The 20,129-nt window shown below is 32.4% G+C and overlaps 3 protein-coding genes across 6 annotated transcripts; 2 read left to right on the top strand and 1 right to left on the bottom strand.

Moving 5' to 3' along the window:
• Window positions 1-4,558: 4,558 nt before the first annotated feature.
• Window positions 4,559-6,633, top strand: LOC106133648 (AKT-interacting protein). 3 transcript variants are annotated; one of them, XM_060954893.1, is made up of 5 exons: window positions 4,559-4,669; window positions 5,408-5,472; window positions 5,553-5,653; window positions 5,731-5,918; window positions 6,291-6,633. In XM_060954893.1, the coding sequence occupies exons 2-5, from the start codon at window positions 5,412-5,414 to the stop codon at window positions 6,538-6,540; spliced, it is 600 nt and encodes a 199-aa protein (XP_060810876.1). In that variant the 5' UTR covers window positions 4,559-4,669; window positions 5,408-5,411; the 3' UTR covers window positions 6,541-6,633. The 3 variants fall into 3 exon arrangements, with proteins under 3 accessions (XP_060810876.1, XP_013188906.2, XP_013188907.2); XM_013333452.2 differs by lacking the exon at window positions 4,559-4,669 and adding an exon at window positions 4,677-4,856; XM_013333453.2 differs by lacking the exon at window positions 4,559-4,669 and adding an exon at window positions 4,710-4,856 and having other exon boundaries at window positions 5,352-5,472.
• Window positions 6,634-7,017: 384 nt separating this feature from the next.
• LOC106133650 (UPF0598 protein CG30010) lies at window positions 7,018-8,255 on the bottom strand. The gene is made up of 2 exons (XM_013333455.2): window positions 7,804-8,255; window positions 7,018-7,643 (listed from the first exon to the last, which is right to left on the bottom strand). Exons 1-2 carry the CDS (start codon window positions 7,930-7,932, stop codon window positions 7,134-7,136), a joined length of 639 nt encoding a protein of 212 aa, XP_013188909.1. The 5' UTR covers window positions 7,933-8,255; the 3' UTR covers window positions 7,018-7,133.
• Window positions 8,256-9,782: 1,527 nt separating this feature from the next.
• LOC106133647 (katanin p80 WD40 repeat-containing subunit B1) lies at window positions 9,783-18,525 on the top strand. Of its 2 annotated transcripts, none has more exons than XM_013333450.2 (16): window positions 9,783-10,061; window positions 10,138-10,268; window positions 10,352-10,685; window positions 10,904-11,102; window positions 11,417-11,567; window positions 11,818-11,992; window positions 12,591-12,725; window positions 12,840-12,896; window positions 13,358-13,513; window positions 14,126-14,266; window positions 14,953-15,058; window positions 15,276-15,384; window positions 15,915-16,052; window positions 16,612-16,724; window positions 17,062-17,136; window positions 17,642-18,525. In XM_013333450.2, the coding sequence occupies exons 1-16, from the start codon at window positions 10,031-10,033 to the stop codon at window positions 17,895-17,897; spliced, it is 2,307 nt and encodes a 768-aa protein (XP_013188904.1). In that variant the 5' UTR covers window positions 9,783-10,030; the 3' UTR covers window positions 17,898-18,525. The 2 variants fall into 2 exon arrangements, with proteins under 2 accessions (XP_013188904.1, XP_013188905.1); XM_013333451.2 differs by having other exon boundaries at window positions 12,591-12,668.
• Window positions 18,526-20,129: the final 1,604 nt, after the last annotated feature.

The raw sequence follows: 20,129 nt of genomic DNA on the forward strand, positions 1-20,129 counted from the left end.
TTTGTTGGTAAACTTCGGTAAAACTTAGTTGAGATAGGTATTTTAAAAATATATCAATATATTTGTTTATATTTCTTTTATGGATATACCAATATTTTACAATAAAGCTTTGGGTACATGGTATTTCTATAATTTGTGCACTATGATCGGATATACCAAGGTGAGCAACTCTTGCATGATAGGTTTTTATGTTTGTTATTATATTGTCGATACATGTTTGTGATGTTGCAGTAATTCTGGTTGGTTTATTTATTGTTAATTTTATATTATATTTTGATAAAGTGTTTAAAAAAGTTACACATTCGGAATCAGCTACTAAAGTATTTATATTAAAATCACCAGTAATAATAATCTTTTTTTTAGCATAACGTGATCTTACTCTTAATCTATGAAGTAACAATTCTAATGTTTTTATAAAAATATTAAAGTTTGAGTCGGGCGTTCTGTATATACAGACAATAATTTGGTTTAATTCTGGTATCAAGATACCACAGCATTCAAAATTTAGTTTGATAGACGTGGAATTTATGCAATCTACCTGTTTGAAACTTATTCCATTTTTAGTATAGATGCAAACGCCCCCTCTAGACGTATTCCTACAGTAAGAAGATGCTAATGTGTAACCTGGGACTTGTAAAGTATTTACATGTTTACTTTGAAGAAAAGTTTCGCTGCAACAAAATATATCTATCTTATTTGAATCTAATACTAATTCTATCTGGTTAAGTTTGGATCTTAGTCCCTGAACATTTTGGTGCAAAATACTAAGAAAATACTTTTGATTCGGTTTATTCACGAAAAAAATGCTTCTCATTGCTGTTTACGTCACTAACATAAAATTTTTTATCAATTGTAATATCATCATGTATATAATTGTTCATATTTTTTAAATGACTCTTATTAGTAAGTTTGCTATCAGTTTGTTTATTACAAGTATTTTGAAAATAATAAGGAATAGTGCCCTTCTTTGGTTTGTTGCTAATCAAGTGATTTTCGGTGTTAATAAGACATATTTTTTGAGAAATTACCATTTGGTCATTTGTTTGCTTAATTTTATTACACATAAAAGGGGTAGTGTGATGTATTTTTTTATTAATGTTTTGTTTGGTAATGTGAAGAAAATATTTTTCGTAATCATTATTATCTATTATTGCATTTACATGAGCTATAACTTTTCTCTTACGTATGGCTGTGTGACCATAATCCGAACCAACTTCTATAAAAGTAAATTTTTTAAAGAATGGTAATACAGTTTTCAACTTATTATTTAGCTTACAATTATTTATATATACATTGTACAAAACATTTATTAAAATTATTCTGGGTTTTTTAACAAGCTTTAGAACTGCACATACTTCAGCAAAAAATTGTGTAGGGCTTACATCATTTGCTCCAACACATAATATTAACCAATCTTCTTCAGTCAGATTTAAATTTAATAAGTCCGAGTTTTCAAAAACATAGCTGGTCGGAGCACCACTGTATATTATTCCTTGTATGTCATACTCCATAGGGTTTTTGTAGTGTGCCCTTTTATGAATTAAAGATGATGTTAATCCAATGCCTTGCTGGTCTCCTACTATATATATTCTTTTGTGTGAATCGGGTTTCGCCTTAGTAATTGTTGTATCTTTGGTATTAATAGCACTAGGTAATTTATTTGCATTTATTTCTATTGATGCAGATTTATGTTGAGTTATCTGTGCCTGTCCTCTAAGCTTCACTGGCTTATTTATAGGTAGACAAGGTGACAAGACTTGCGAGTTGGTGTTGTTTATATTTGTATTTTTATTATCTCTTTTTGGGGACGGTGAATTAGTGAGTCTTTGTGCTTTACCGTCGTTATTTAGTACAAAACTTTTTAAAGCCTTATTTTCCTCTAATAGAATTTCGATTTTCTCCGTCTCCCTGTATAAGCGAACTTAAATACTTAAAATTTGAGCAGACTGGTAAGGTCACACCAGTTAAGGCAATTGAGGAGAAATTTGAAGACCCACCGAAGTCGAGGAACATATGTTCTGTTCTGTTTTGGTCCCACTGATCTTTAGACCTACGTTTTCTTATCTCTCCTGCCATTTTCCCAGTCTGCTTTGCACTTCAGATGCGTTTTCTCCAACCTAAACAATATTGTCTCAAAAATCCCGCAAAAGGGCAAAAAGCAACCACACCTAATATGTATGTACCATTAACAAAGATATTTTTTAACGATGACTAAAATAAACTCATGTTGAAGTTAGGAATGTGAAAAAAAAATCGATTATGGAAAAAATCGATTAAAAATCGATTTTTTTAAAAGTAAAAATCGATTTTTATACTTGATTTTTTTTTCATTAATAATCGATTAAAAATCGATTTTTATAATCATCCAATAAATGCACCCCGAAATTATGTTTTTGTCTTCTGGCTTTGAGCCCGGAACGCGAACTGCCAAAGAATACTATCATAGCTCCATAATATTACATTAACGCCATCTGTGCATTCTTTCTGTGCTCTTAAAACAGTTTAGATGATTAATTTAATCAAACATTCTCTAGTTGGAATTAGTCAATGAACAGTATGTTACCGACATTCGGTTGATATTTTATTCATTATTCGTTGCTGAAACTTCATTTTTCAAACTTGATTGTTAAAAACTTTAATTTGTGTTGATTATACAGGGTGACATTTAAAACAACTGCATCCTTTTAAACATAGACTATACCCATGCTTCTGAGCCGTTTGAGCCTATTTTTATTTAAATTAAACTTCATCATTTCACATTTAAAAAACCCTCAAAAATACGTCACACGCTTTATTAAGACCAATACTACAAAAATAATTTTAAATTAAACATGTAAATAAATGTCTGAAAAATAAATTATTTTTCTAGTATCAAGATCAAGTAAAGTGCAGAGTTGTCGAGATCGCTCAGCTGAATGCATTGTGTCGTTGACCTCTGAATCTTACGCGTCGCTTTTCCGCCGGCCGGGGTGATATTACGTATTTAGGATCGTGGATTTTGATACTTTTATTTTTTTTTCGTACTTTCTGAAATATGAACCGATATTTTTCTTTTTACGTTTTTAAATATCCTTTAGATAAGTACACTTAACAGTTAAATTTATGCAGTTGAATTAAATGTCACCCTGTATAAGAACTTACTGATTTTGTTGTTTATTTTTAATGAATAAATCTATTGATATAATGTATATGGCGTTTATTTTGACATAAATTGAAAAATTTGGAAAAAATCTATCAATATAATAAAATCGATTATTTTCTTAAGAAAAATCGATTATTTGTTAATCGATTTTTCATACTTAAAAAATAAATCGATTATATAAAAATCGATTTTTTATCAGCAATGTCACATCCCTAGTTGAAGTTTAATTGTCACAACAAAGAAAAATAAGAAAATCGTCACTGTCACATACAACTTCTTAATAAATCAAATGTCATTCTCTGACCTCTTGTCATTGTCAGAAGCAGACTCAGACAAGTGCTTTTGTTTTAGATAAGATAGGCATGGGTCGCGCTTGTAAAATCGCATACCATGAAGACTTGGTATGTGGTCAAGTTAATACCAAGTTTCAAAATTATCTAGAAAATAGACCTAAATGTGCTGCAATAAGAAACAAAGAAGATATATTGAAAATCTTTGATTTCTGAACAAGTGAGATAAATAACTGTATTTAAAACTCTGCTTGATATTATTTTCTAACCCCATGGTAAAAGAGGAGTGTTATAAATTTGTCGTATCTGTGTGTCTGTCGGTGGTATCATATCCCACAAACGTATAAAGCGATTTCAATTTAGTTGACTAGTAAAGAATGCTAAACGGCAATTGAGTCTGCATGTTTTTGGTGCAAGTATATCTATACTCTATACTATATTATAAAGCTGAAAAATTTGTTTGTTTGAACGCGCTATTCTCAGGAACTACTGGTTCGAATAGAAAAATTATTTTTGTGTTGAATAGACCATTTGTTGAGGAAGGTTTTAGGCTATATAACACCACACTGCAACTACTAGGAGCGAAGAAATAATGGAAAATGTGAAAAAAACGGCGAAAATTTAAATTATTCAGCTTTGAGGGCTTCAATGATGTCCGAAATAAATATTCCACGCAGACGAAGTCGCGCCACAGCCATTTTTAAATAAAGAGATAAATATACTCGAGTGACAGCGCACTGTAGAGAATATTGATAACTTGACTAAGAGTGTTTTAAGCTTAACCCTCGGTGCAAAAAATATGTGTTATAAGCGTCGCCGTGTATGGGGTTTTTTTTAACTTTTCATTTAATTTTTAATAATAATAAGTCTAAATATGCTATGAACCTTTCCCTTCCTTCTTTTATCATAGGCTAGTGTTAGAAGACCAAGTAGGAGTCACAGGGCGCGCGTCCTAGTAAAATACTTCGAAAGTATTTTATGGGAAAATAATCATAATAGTTGTGGAAACACAACTCACAGGTTTGCCAAAAAAATACTTGATGGTTTAAGAGTTGCACACACGAATAAGATCCGTAAAATGTTGGTAATAAATAGAAATGATCTATTTAATTTTGCTGAGAGTTCTAATCGTATTGGCAGTGCTTGATTGAGGCGCGTCACTTGAGTACGAGTAAAATACTTCTAAGAATGTTATATAAAGTATTTCGGGCTGGTTTTTTAACCTGGTTGCGTAAATGTTAGTACATTATACTTAATACCATTCCTTTGTTGTCTTTTTGACTTGATTTTTTTTATGTTCATGTAAATATTTATTAATTCACAATTTCAAATTATAAAATGAATGACGAAAGAAATAGTAACGTTAAAGAAATAAGAGAGTTATATTCTATGTTCCATCAAGAATATATAATAATGGCGGAGTAGTAAGTTTTAATTTTATTTCTTAGTAATTTCTCTTACTATTAAAATACTGTCTGTTTTTCAATAAACTCTTCCTACCAAAATGGGTTTAGGCTTTCATATCCACGTTTTGCCCGTAGTACGGTTATCACTTTACGAAATAATGTGTTCTGGCCTCATTACATCACAATTTTTATATGTACTTGTTTATTAGGGGCAATTTTAGCAGTCCTGTAAGATTTGCGAAAAACTTTTATTCTTTGTTGGTGGCACTAAATTTGTTGGTTTTTGTGAGTGGTGCTAAATTAGTCGATGTTTGTTGATAATGCTAAATTTGCGGAGGAGAAGCTGCTGGTAAAAGCTGAATAAAAAGGTGGATGTCATCCTCTAAGTAGTTTTGAAAGTTCTTGTGACAGACTATTAGAGAAAACAGCCAGTGTTAGAAAAGCATAAAAAAAGTTATTTTTAAAAATGTGGAATGATAAACAGACTTATGAATTAAGTTTTCTAAATTATAGGTTGCAATAAATACCTTCTTTTAAATCAAATAAGAAATTATCATAACTTCTTGCAGCCGGATGCTTCAAACAGAGAATTTACAGGGAATATATGTCATTCCATCATATGAAAATTCCTTTGGTAAGTAAAGCTATAAAAAGGTTTATCATACATATTAGGTTAAACTAACAAAATAAACTACATAATTTCATATGTTTCAGAATGGTTTGGAGTCATATTTGTTCGTGCAGGTTATTATGAAGGCGGAGTATTTAGATTTACAATAACATTACCTGAAAAATTTCCTGATGAGAGTGTTCCAGTAAGTCTCTTATTGTTATTTTAACAGTTTAAAATTTATCTTTTAAAGAGATCTCCAAAATTTATTCTTTCTTACAGGTTGTAACATTTTCATCAAATTTGTATCATCCTGCTGTCAATCCAAATACTGGAGATCTAAACCTGCAGGAAGTGTTTCCACAATGGGATATAAAGCGCAACCATATTTGGCAAATATTGAAATACATCCATTTTATTTTTCATAATTTAAACATGAAATCACCTGTCAATGCTGATGCTTCAACTATGTAAGTAACAAGGACAATTAGCAAGAAATTAATGCCTGTTTCACCAAAGATTCCTAAGTTTTAAGTGTCATAGTACCTAAGCATCATTTAATTTACCTAACAATTAAGGTAAGCCCTTAATTTATCACTTAAACTCTGTTTTGAACATTATTTGTCATGTTGATAGATAAAGCTCTTTACAAAACATCACTTAACTGAGGAGTCAACTAGCAGGACACACCTAGCATAATGAAAATGAAATTAGGTATCTGGTTTTAGGAGGCCCCTATTTAGGTAATAGTTAGCGGTGAGTTAGAGACTGGCTGGTGATAACAGGCATAAGATATCTATTATAAATGTAAAGTTTGATCTAATCTTTTATGATATTTTTAGGTACAAAACAAACAGGAAATTATTCTTGGAGAAAGTAAGAGAAAGTGTTGTGTCCAGCATTGACCATATCTATGATGATCCACCAACAGATGACAAACATTATATAACATTTACACCTTATGACCCAGAAGTTCATGAAAATGCCAAGAATATGATGCTTAAACCACCTGCTCCCAATGAAGGTCTTGTACAAGGGATCTCATGGGTACAGCCTGGATCATACCAACCATTCTCTAAGGAAGAAACATAATAAGCCCACAAAGTATTATTTGAACAAGGATTCAATTACTTGCTTAAGACATTTGTTAACATATATTCGTAAAATTTTTACATGTAGGAAAAACACAGAAGGTGAAACAATGTATTGGCTTCTAACTTTTTACAAGTATTGTTTTGTTGTATTGTCCACTTTATTTAATAATAATTTAATAACATTTTGTTATTTTGAAGTCTGTGTGGACTTGAAAGGTGATGTACAAATAATATTTATCTTATTTGCAACACTTGAAAACATGTGGGTTGTAAAAATTCCAATATGCCATATTTGGTACCTGTGATAAACAAAGTGTGTAAATCAAAAAAATTGCAAAAAATAATATTACTGCATAGAAAACACAAAAAAGTTTAATATTTAAGGTATTACTTTTATGATCAAGTATAGAAACAAACTATTAAGAATAAAAAAATAATTATTTATAATGGATATTAATAATAAAAAAGAAATACATAAGTAAATACAATTTTTATTTATTTTATACAAAGGCACAATAAAACAATCTATACAACTTTTAAGCTTAGGTATGTTAACTTCCCAATAAATTAAAATTTGTTGAATCAATACAACTAATCAGGGTCACTTTTAACTTTTATTTTAAACTTATCAACCTTCTCTTGAAACCAATTTTGATCTAACTTATAATGTTTGTCTTTCCATGTGAAGTGACTAGGCACAGTATCACCATTACTGAATTGAAAATTCTTACTAAGCTCAATTGCTAACTTAGATCTAATCAACCCAATTCCTCCATACTTATCATCTGCAGGATGATAAACTCTTCCTGTAGTTGGCAACATATAAATTTTTTCAGGATCAAATTCAATTCTCATCATCTCTCCTGCATACCCGTAAGTCAAAAAGTCTTTTTCAAGATGTGAAATCATATGGGTATAAACAATTGGAACATCATCACATCGTATAAAATTACGTTCTCTTCCACACATTGATATAAAAGGGAATTCATCTTGATATCTTCCAGAATTATTCAATCTTATTCTTTTAAAGAAAAATTCTAAAAATTTCTTCTCCTTGAAACATGATGTGAAATTTTTCATTTTTGAGTCATCCAAAAAGAGCTGTAATGTAAAATAAAATTTAGTAATAGATTTTGCCAGGTACTGGATGGACATTGATGAATTAAGGTTTGATTAGGTATGCTAACATGGATTAATTGGGATGCTTCTAGGAAAAGCAAAGGAAGAAGGAAACCTTCAAATGGAATTTCAATAAACTTACCATACCCTGATGATCTACATAATAAAAGTATTCCCTTATCTTTGGCTCTGGCTCCTGACCTTGAATATACTTAATGAAGCGCTTTTGTAGTACAAGATATTTAAAACTTCTGCATATTTTTAAAATCATTTTGTATTTCCCAAAAAACTTATTAGTTACCTATAATTAAAATACTTAACTACGTAGACAATTTTTACACATTGATTTTCGTAGATATTTAAACGTGGTATTATATTATTTATTTATCTTACTTGGTATGTACTTATATATTTTATTTCAAAATTGATCAAAGGGCAATGAAGTATCAAAATAACAAACCAATCAGCCCTGTTGAAGATTTTTTGTTGGTTTTGTTTACTATTTACACGATTTGACAGTATTACAGAATTATGGTTCCTACATCATGACTAAAATTTTTTATATTTAGGTACAGCTTTTAACCAATAAAAAGAGGGAAAAAAACCTATTATAATTTTTAAGGTGCATACACATACATCACATCGGGTACATCGTAAATAACTTGATCAATATCGAATCGACTTAGTTCGTTAGGGAACCTGTCAATTTTGTAATGTCAATTTATTGTGTCAGTGTCAGCAGTCAGTCTTGTCTTGCACAAAAATTGCATTGGCTGTGGGTAGGGATGTGACATTGCTGATAAAAAATCGATTTTTATATAATCGATTTATTTTTTAAGTATGAAAAATCGATTAACAAAAAATCGATTTTTCTTAAGAAAATAATCGATTTTATTATATTGATAGATTTTTTCCTAATTTTTCAATTTATGTCAAAATAAACGCCATATACATTATATCAATAGATTTATTCATTAAAAATAAACAACAGAAACAGTAAGTTCTTATATAATCAACACAAATTAAAGTTTTTAACAATCAAGTTTGAAAAATTAAGTTTCAGCAACGAATAATGAATAAAATATCAACCGAATGTCGGTAAAATACTGTTCATCGACTAATTCCATCTAGAGAATGTTTGATTAACCTCTCAGATGCTAAGCGCCCGTACTACCGAGACAGAACTAGAACTGCGGCGGATTTGAACGAAAAATTAAGCGCGCGACTTGTTTCAGAATTTGATGAAAATATAGGAATATTTCCTTTGAAGTTCATAAAACACTTTTGTACAGTCAAAGCTATATATGTATGTATTGAGTATTGTAACACCATATTATAGCAAATAAATTAATTTCATTTTACTTTATTAGACCTTTAGTTACAACTTTCAACAAAAAAACTTGCGCGATCCATAGTAGTCTTATTTCCACATTATAACCACATAAAATTAGTTTTTAGGTATTATATGATCAAGATGAACATCATATTTATCTTATTTTTAATAAATAACACAGTTTTTGCAATTAAATTATGTTATTTCTTTCAAAAATCCAATATTTTTCAAAATAAATCTCTCCAGGTCACGCACTTTTGAAACAGGGTCTGTTTTAAACTGATTTTCAACAATTTTTATTTTATACTAACAGTGTAATTTCTGTTGTCTGTGGTTGCTGAGTATGTTTGGGATGTAAATTAAACAATTTTAAACCATAACGATATGTATTTTAAGCTTAAAATCGAGTTTTAAGTTGTCTCGGACAGTTGGCGCACATGTGCGCCACAGCAGATTACGGTATTGGCGCATATATGCGCCACAGCAGCTGAGAGGTTAAATTAATCATAAATAAACTGTTTTAAGAGCATGGAAAGAATGCACAGATGGCGTTAATGTAATATTATGGAGCTATGATAGTATTCTTTGGCAGTTTGCGTTCCGGGCTCCAAGCCAGAAGACAAAAACGTAATGTCGGAGTGCATTTATTGTATGATTATAAAAATCGATTTTTAATCGATTATTAATTTTAAAAAAATCACATACAAAAATCGATTTTTACTTTAAAAAAAATCGATTTTTAATCGATTTTTTCCATAATCGATTTTTTTTTCACATTCCTAGCTGTGGGTGGCTGGCTCAGCCTGGCTGACTGGCTCTCACGATCGGGCTGACTTGACTGGTTGTCGTCATAAAATTGAGAAGTATTTGTGTACATATTTACTTGTAAACTAAAAAACAGTACAGTCTACGCAGTTCATTAAATCTGAAATTTATTACCTGCTTATTTAATACGACAAACATTGACCTTTATTAAAAAAATTGGTTTGTATCTACGAACCAGTTGTGGAATGGAGATGTGAATTATTTCTCGATTATGGATTCAATAAGGAGATCATGGAAACTACGTAAGTGATATTTACAAATGATACTTAATTTTATTTACCCCTGTCAATTATTTCCTTATAATTGTGTTCGTTTCAGAGGAATTTGTCGCTCACAAGGCGAATGTCAATTGCTTGGCAATGGGACACAAATCAAACCAAGTGTTAGCAACTGGAGGTGATGACAAAAAAGTTAATCTTTGGGCTATCGGTAGACAAAGTTGTTTAATGGTAATATTAATATATAGCTTTCAGATAGTAAGTATCATTGATTTCATGCATAAATATTCATAGATTACTTACATATATTACAGAGTTTAAGTGGTCACACAACTCCTGTGGAATGTGTTTGTTTCGGACATTCGGAAGATTTGGTATGTGCAGGCTCACAGACTGGGGCTTTAAAAATCTGGGACTTAGAAGCTGCAAAGTTGTTAAGAACTTTCACTGGGCACAAGGGAGCTGTTAAATGTATGGACTTTCATCCTTACGGTGATTACTTGACAACTGGATCTTGTGACAGCAATATTAAGCTCTGGGATACAAGAAAGAGAGGTTGTATTGTGACATACTCAAGTCACCGACTTGCTGTCAATAGCCTCCAATTCAGTCCTGATGGGCAGTGGATAGCATCAGCTTGTGAAGATGGTTAGTGAACAAATATATAATATAACAAAATTGTTATGTCACAAAAGATTTACATTTATAATTTCAGATTTTGAAAAATTCTTGACAGCTTAGCCTCTATTGAGTACTACTCTTTTGCATTATTGGTACAACTTTAGTTCATTGAATTCTTATTTAAAGCCAACATCTACAGAAACAGATGATATACGTTATTTTTTCAACAATAATTATTTTTAAAGGACTTGTAAAAGTGTGGGATGTGCGTGTTGGCAAAGTACTGCAAGAGTTCATGGAGCATACGGCTGCAGTCACCAGTGTCAAGTTTCACCCACACGAGTTCTTGCTAGCAAGCTGTGGCACAGACAGGACTGTCAACTTTTGGGATATGGAGAAATTCCAATTGGTTTCAAAGTTTGAAAAAGATAACACATCGATTCGGTAAGATTGAAATTTTCAGATACTATCTAAATAAGTAATAATTATCTATATAATAATTTTCACAAAAATCTGTTCAAAATAATTGGCTGTTATTGATAAGTGAGTTGACTGCCTTTTTCTGTCTACAGAAAAAAAAAGTTAATTTGTTACTACATTTACAATATCACCTGTGTTTTGTAAACATTTCTATTTGATTTATTTATTCAAATAATTTATTATGTTCTTTAAATAATAAATTATTTGAATGACCACAGCATTACTGTGTTTATTTAATCACAGGTAGGTATATCTCAGTATTTTTTTTATTTTTTCAGACAAATGGTATTTAGTGATGATGGAACAACTCTTCTTGGTTGTGGAAATGATGGACTCCATGTGGTTGGTTGGGAACCAATCCGAACACTCGACACTGTTCATGGACACTGGGGCCAAATTCATGATATAACTGTGGCACAGACACAACTTGTAAGATTTTTTTTCTCTTATGAATCATATTTTCCTTTTACAATTTTTGAACACTGCTTAAATACTTATTTTGCACAAGCATTGGGGCAGGTAATTTGAATTATCTTTAAAAAGAAAGTAACTAGATAAAATGCAGTGCTATTTTAAAATTGTAATTTTCATTTAATTTTATAAAAATATAGCTGTAAAGTGCTTAGATCTTATTTATTTTTCTTCTTATTAACCTTATTTGGTATACCAAACATTACAGATCGCGGGGTCTTTTCATTCAACTTATGTGGTGTTATCAGTTGTTGATTTGAATAAAGTTTATCCATTTGGAGGGCCTCCACCTGTGTCACAAACTGTTGTTAGAGATCTGTCGCCTTTTCAAAAAGGACACTCTGTAAGGAAGAGCTTTTCAAAGGAAAAACCAGCAAAAGAAGGTAACTATTTAATCACTATCCACATGATTTATTATATAATCCACAAAATACATTGCTTTATTCATAAATTGATTCAGCCATCATGTAGGACTCAAACAAGCTTGCATGCTGGTTTGTTATTGGAGATAAAATAATTAGTGTTTGCCAGTTGCTTCTCTTAATATGAAGATTGTTAAAGTCAATCAAGGGAAAAGCTAATATGAAATTGAAATTCCTGTGTTAGGTGATAGTCTAGCAACTGTCAATATTTGAAAGTCTGAAGTCTACATCCGACTGAATGTAGACTTTCAGTTTTTTCAAGACTTGGCTTTGATCTACCCGAAAGGGACAAAGTCGTGATTAAATATAAAAATCAAACACACAAAATTTTTTTTTGTGTGTTTGTAAGGCAATAACTTTCCAACTGCTGGTCAGATTTCGATGAAATTTAAAAGGTATGTAGGATCTGTCTATACAATTTTCAGATTCATAAGGCAACAAAATTCGTTAAGTTGTTTTTGAGACAGGTATTCAAAATTTTGTAAAAAATTGAAAGTGTTCGCGAGGTCTAAATTCGCGACGAACGATTAGTTAGTCTAATAAAATTTTATTTTAACAGTATTGCATAGATCGACGCTTCTAGATGAGAAAACTGCTGAAGAATCAACTTCAGGGACTGAAGCAGATGAGGATTCAGGTGCAGTTATATCCAATATTAATGACTACACTGAAATTTTCCGCCCTTCTAGAGCATGTAAGTAATGGCTTTTGAAAGGAGATGAATGAAATTATGAAAAATGTAAAAATATAGCACTATGTATCTACTTCTTTAAAAATGTCAATTAAAACATTATTTCTAATATTACAGTAATGCGCACTCCACCCCCTGCTACGAGTTTATCATCTGAGGATTATTCAATTTCAAGTAAGCTTATCCCATATATTGGAAACTGGTTGTAAATAAATACTACTATTTTAGATAGATCTACAATGTATAAATAAACATGATAAACAACATAAATTTCAATTGCCTGATTTGGATTTAAAACATTACCCAGAACTGGAATCAAACATCGGTACATTCCGGGCTCATTCTCACGAAAGCCATGACAAATAGAAACTCAGGCTAGTAATTAGTCGTTTACGTTACGACGTTTTGAAATTATGAACAGTAGTACAGTATTACCACGTTTGTAACTCTTATGTTATTCTTATATTTTAAGTTTAATGAAATAGTAATATGATTGTTATTTTATTGAGTTTTCATTCGGTTTAAGTTGATTCGGCGATAGGTTGCGCTTTGACCTAAAAAAGTGAAACTACTGTACTTTTTTATCACCTTAAATTTTTAATAACAGCTACTTTTTTTTTAATTTTCGTTGTAAGGTCACGAGTCGACCGTAAAGCTGGAAAGCGGCGTGGGCACCTCGCTGCGGGAACTGATGCTGGAGGCGCCGCCGCAGCGACCGCGCCCAGACTACTCCCGCATACCCACCTCCACTAAAGACTACGCCGTTGAGAAGAAAAACGAAATATTCACAAGTAAGTCATGTTGAGAGGATGAATGAAAACAGGAAAACAAAAAAAAATTAAAGGTAAATACACTAGTGTAAATGAGAACGCGGTACGCCAAGACAAACACACCTTAAACAAATCGAGTACCTATGGTAAAATGTCAGTTCAAGAGCAAGTAAAAAAAATGAATACTAATCAAGCAAAAGAACTATGCAAGTGTTTACATGTACTTACTTCATCCAGCCTACCCATCCGGGAAAGAGGCGTAATACATGTGTCTGTTGTTTATGTTCATTGACATCAGGGCAACAGTATTATTCGAATGAAGATGACCCAGGATTCTGTACAAAACTAACCAGCATTGTGGGTGGTTACAATACTAATGTCCAGTTATTGTTATTCACGGTTTTTTTTATAAGTATCATATTATACTTTTCATTATAACACTTAAGTGTTAGTGAATTTAGACCCATGCAAGTCGCCTATATTACAAAAATTAAGTTTAAAATCATGCTTCATACTCGTTAAACACCTCAGTTACTAATCGTATCTAATGGTGTGGTTTTAAAATTAAAAAGAGTATGAGTAAATACTCATAATATTGAAATTAATATTACATTGCTTATTTATCTAACTCAGGGGTGATGGACTCGGCTAAGGAAAATAACGCCTTTACGTCGACGCAAACCACCGCAGTTCGCGATTACGTCAGCAGCGCGCTTTCGACCTCCACGCTTAACCGCCATAACTCATATAAAGAAACGAAATCGCCAGATCTAAGTAAGTTAAAAATCTACATTCATGAATACACTCTAAGCCGTGCCGCTCTTTCTGTCACAGTTTGATAAAAACGATGTAATATGTGGTTTACGGATGGGATATTTCTTTTTGTTGGAATGTTGTGATGTGAAAGAAGATGTAAGTAGTAACAGGAATAGAAAAGGGTATATTAAGATAGTTTGGTCATGAGGTTGGAGCGAAAGGTTGGAGCGGGAAGGCCTAGACGAACGTATCTTGATCAAATTAAGAACGTCCGCACGAAGAGAATTATGAATGTGGATGGCGAAAGAAGTATAACCGGGAAAAAGGCGTGATTTTATTGATGTATGTATATTTCTTTTTAAATGAGTATTTAAATTAGGGTTTATTTGTAAATTCTGATGATATCATAGTAATATAAATAAAATAAGACATTAGAAATGCAATTGGTTTGATGGTTTGGTTATGTCGAGAGGATGAATGAAAGCAGGTTCACTAAGTGTGATAGGATATGTTTTATCCTTTCTCTTTCTATGTATTTGAGGCAAACGGAAGTGTTAAAAAAGAGTGATGACTACTTCTATAGTATTATATTACCCCTAATTCTATGATAAATATAGAAAACAGTATCTAAGATGTCACATTTTCTAAATAAAATTTTACTTTTCTTTTCTTAAGAAAAATAATAACATACCCTAATATTTCAGCAAATTCTACAAACCTACGCCAAAGTAATAGCGAGATGGCACTAGGTCCTGCATCTTTAGGCCCAAGATCTCTATCATTTACAAGAATACCGAATGATAGTGCGAGGTAAGTTGAGGTTTACCGAAATTACATTCATAATGAGAATCTTTTTGTGCATTAAATTAAGTTAATTAGCTTAGGATTTTGTTTTTTTTTTTTTGAGCCCAACAAACCTAATGTGATTGGGCGCAAAGATGTTTTTTGAAAACTAAACAGGAAACTTTATAGAGCAGCCGCAGAACAGTTTCGTACACTATGACGAAACTTTATGTTTATATTACAGAAGAAGGGCAGAGAGTATAACACAAGAACCGGAGCGGGACCCCGAGCCGGAGTTTGTTCCATTTGCGACGGACAGAGCGGTGGGATTAGATCTTGAGGAATTCTTACCAGTGAGTATGATATTTTTAATTTCCTTTGTTTTTTAATATAAGATTCATGGTATATAACGTATTGACGGCAAATAGTGCTTGTAATTTAAGCATTCACGAATTAAGATTAATTCTATTCAAAATAACAAACTTTAAAAGTATGTACTTTTTGAACTGCAATTCCTTTAGTTTGGCAAAATTTTTGAAGTTCATTTGGAAATTTTATGTAAACACAACCTTTTGGAATGCAACCTAGATGATGTTATGATTAGTGTAATGTGATTATTTCTATATGGGCTTCGGAGTCCCAATAAAAATGTTAAACAATATTATACTATAATACAGATATAAACAATATTCTTTGTAATGTTATGTTTAGAAAAAGTTTTATAACTGTATTATTTTATATACGTAAGTATTTTCAATATTAAAAAATATTGCATGCTGAAGGGGCAAACTGTTGACACTGTTAAATGTATATATTTCCATCTACTCGTACACAGTTATGCAGTAAATATTGTGAGTTTGAGCTTGAGTTGTGTCGTGTGTAGCGCGGCTTGGCGCTGGGCGGGCGGCGCGGGCGCGGCGGCGGCGGCGCGCAGCCCAGCGAGCAGGAGGTGCTGGGCGTCATGATGCGCGGCCACGACTCCATGATGGCCGTGCTCGCCGCCAGGCAGCGCTCGCTGCAGGTATGTGCACCGCTCAATCACTAGCCTTCATAGCACCATGAACACAGCAAACGCCAGGGACGATGTGAAGAAAAAACATTAGAAAGCTATGAAATTTCCTTAGCATGTCTTTGTCTTATCACAACAATATGAAAGAGACATGAAGGAACGGAAAAAACGGTCTTTCTACTTAGCCTCATTCAAAAGGGTTGGAAAGAAAAAGAGGTCATTATTCAGTTTTTTAGTTGGTATTCTATTGGTTATATTTCACCATGGTTACATTTTTTATATGCTGTTGACGGTTCATAGGACACGATTCGAATATTTCGGATATTTTATAGAAGTCTTTACTACTAAAACGTATTAAAATTTTTAGCTTCAATATTTTTTTAAAAGGCTCTTTCTTAAAACATCTCTGCTCTTGCAAGTATACACTTCTCAAAGAAAATAATTATCACATTTAAGTTTTAAAACTAGGCAACTGGAATCAAATCAGTGTTCTAACTGACTTTAAAAGCATCCTTAAAGTAAAGTTTGAATGGAAGCGTTCTAAGTTTCTATTATCATTTTTTTTTTGCAGATATTTCATTCAGTGAGGATAAACAAGTCTCTAAAATCAGCGTTAGAATCAGTAATTGCCTTAGAAGACAAATCTGTAATATTGGACATACTCAATGTGATGGCGCATAAACCGTAAGTTATCTATTGTTATCCACATAGCTCATGGGGTCTATTTATAATGAGTGTAAGTAAGATGCTCTTGTGATGAGTGAAAACACCGTGACGGAAACATACACAATGTTCCGTAACCATGTAACCATGATCCGTTAAAGGCTCCCTGGTATAGTAAGCGGAGAGTTGCCTCTTGTAAAAACTAACTCAATCATCATCATGGTTAAAAGGCGCATCCTGGGCTCTCGACACAGAGGTGAAAATGTAACCGGAACGACAAGAAAAAACCTTTCATAAATCTCTAAAATTTTAGGTGAGCTTCGTGTTTACGAGAATTATAAAAATATGCTCTTTTCAGATCGCTGTGGAACTTAGACATTTGTTTGTTGATGCTGCCTAAAATTTACGATTTACTGCAAAGCAAATACGAATCGTAAGTCACTTTAATTTTGCCTTCTTCTACCAAGCTTATACTATGTTTTTATTGAAATCCACTCACCCTTCTAAACAAGATTTATTATAACATTAATAGACGAGAAATAAACAAAAAATTTCCGATATTGCATGCCATTTAGAGATGTTTAACCATTAATAATGGATTTTTTAATGAAGCCCACAATCCATAAATATAAAACTCGGCTTATTGTGAACTAACTGCCCACGACTTCGTCCGCGTGGAATAGTTATTTTGGGCATCATTGAAGCCCTCAAGGATGAATAATTTTCCCCTTTTTACTACGCTTTTTTTATCACATTTTCCATTATTTCTTTGCTTCTTATAGTTGCAGCGTGACATTTTATAGCCTCGATAAATGGTCTCTAAAAAGAATTTTTCAATTGGAACCACCAGTTCCCGAGATTAGCGCGTTCAAACAAACAAACAAACTCTTCAGCTTTATAGTATTAGTATAGATATATAATACCTACTTTTTTTGCAGATACATGCAGTGTGGATGTAATGCCCTAAGACTGATAGTACGTAATTTTTCGTCGGTGGTGCGCGCCAACGTGAGTGCGCCGGTGCGCACGCTCGGCGTCGACATTCCTCGCGAAGAACGTTACGCGAAATGTGTTCAAATACACCAATTGCTGCTAGACGTGCGGGCCTTTCTGCTCAAACGACAAACCCTGCAAGGACGCCTTGGAGCTGCCTTCCGTGACCTCCACACTCTTATGCAACAAGGACTTGACTGACCATGACAACATGTTTTCACATTTTATAAAAAAAATAATCAAGAACACAAATCTCATAATGGCGACACTACTATGATGCTGATAATTTTGTAAATTTGTATCATAATCATTACGTTAAAGATGTATCGGTCCATTAAAATTTCCATAAGTAATACTTACATGTTTAAATTTAAATTGAAGATAAACCAAGTTTTAATTCTTGGTGCTTGTGTCTTTCAGGATTAAGAAAATTTTTATTATGTTTTAATTCCAAATCTCGTTAATAAATCCAACAAAAAAAATATGATTGTAAATTGGATATTCTCATTATTGCAAGGCTAGCCATTTATTCTATGTTAAAATAATCATGTTCCAAATATAACATATTGTTTAACGTTGCTTGGCTATTACACCAGTCAGCTGAGTAAGTATATCTACTACTACCTTCATTTAGACCTTACATAAACAAGTTAATATTTCTTTGAAAAACCCTGTATAATGACTTTATTTTTATAAAAATGTCTATGTACCTAATGATATACACAGCAAACAAAATTGTTCACATACTATTAAAATTAAATTATTTACAAACTAACAAACTGCATAAACATAATTATGCGTCAGCATCACTCAAATCAATAAATATTTACTATATAAATTAAATTAATTTCGTATTATTTATTTATTTATAAGCTTCTTTATGTATACATAAAAAGCAAAAGTGACCGACTGATTAATCAATGCACAGCACTACTGGACCGATTGGGCTAAATTATAAAATGGCATGCACCTACAATCGATTTTCTGGTCATATTAGTATGACTAGGTACCAAGAAACAGTGCAACAATAGTATAGTTACTTTATAGATATTTATTTTCATTTCATTTTATTTTTATATGAGTGGAACATATAATTAGTAGAGTTGCCACGAATAGTGAATTGGCCGAATACCGAATATTCGGCAACGCGGTCGGCCGAAGCGCCGAATATTCGGCACGAAATACATCCCTAAAATCTTTCCACTGCATTTATTCTGCTTTCGTGCTTCTTTTGCCATACCCAAAGCCAATTTTACTCCCATACATTAATGTCGGGGCCAACACGCCCTTATGCACAGCCAGTCGAGCCTTTTTGGATAGTTTCTGACTGCTCATAAGGGCATGCAAAGCTCCATTCACCATGTTCCCCGCGTTCACTCTCCTTTCAATATCACTATACTTGCCATCTGATGTAAACTTTGATCCTATATACAAACTCTTTCACTTGCTCAACTTTTTTTTAAAAGAAACGAATGAAAATGATAGGACTATTGAAATACATGACAGTTTCTGGAACTGCTTTGAGGAAGTCGCAACAGATACCTAATATGCGAAATGCTAATGATGAGGTGGACGTGGAGAAGAGTGCCAAACCAGTTGGATTTTTATTTGAAAACAGTTCGCTTAGATCGGAAGGCCGACCCTTACAAGTGGTGGTTCGCAAACGAAAAACAATTCCCAAATCTTTCGAAATTTGCTAAAGTTTATCTTTGTTCTCCTGGAAGTAGCGTGTATAGTGAAAGGTTATACGTATTTTTCAAGGATAAAATGTATTCCATTTTATGCCCAGGATCATCGAAATCGAACCGTTAGTTTTCACGTGATGCTTGAACATACAGACAGACAGATAGACAAAATTTTTTATAATCACTTATTTGGGTTTGGTATCGATCCAGTAACACCCCCTGCTATTTATTTTTTCAATATTTTCAATGTACAGAATTGACCCTTCTACAGATTTATTATATGTATAGATAACTTACCACTGGTCAATTTTAATTACTAAAGTACCTATTGTCATTTGGAAATAGATACATAATTTTGAATAATATACGTGTCTTTTTTACATGATTTGGTACCTATTATTCGGCCGAATACCGAATAGCATAAAAAGTGGCCGAATACCGAATAATTGCCGAATATTCGTGGCATCTCTTAATTAGTGCCAAATTAGCTGTGGATGTGCTCAGTTTCATTTAAACTACTGTTTTTTTTTGGTTTTATCGGTTCGCACTAATAATAAATAAAATTCATGAAGTATGAAAGATGAAGAAGTTAGAATAAACTTAAAAACTGCTAAACCAATTTTGATACACAGAGGGAATGAAAGGGAACCTCTTGGAATAAGACAGGCTACTTTCTTTCTAGAAATTCTCACAGGAGCGAAGGCACCGGCAAAAGATAGTATTTTATAAAGTTATGTGTTTATGAATT

The sequence above is a fragment of the Amyelois transitella genome, chromosome 2 (assembly GCF_032362555.1).
Source record: "Amyelois transitella isolate CPQ chromosome 2, ilAmyTran1.1, whole genome shotgun sequence".
NCBI classification, from domain to species: domain Eukaryota; kingdom Metazoa; phylum Arthropoda; class Insecta; order Lepidoptera; family Pyralidae; genus Amyelois; species Amyelois transitella.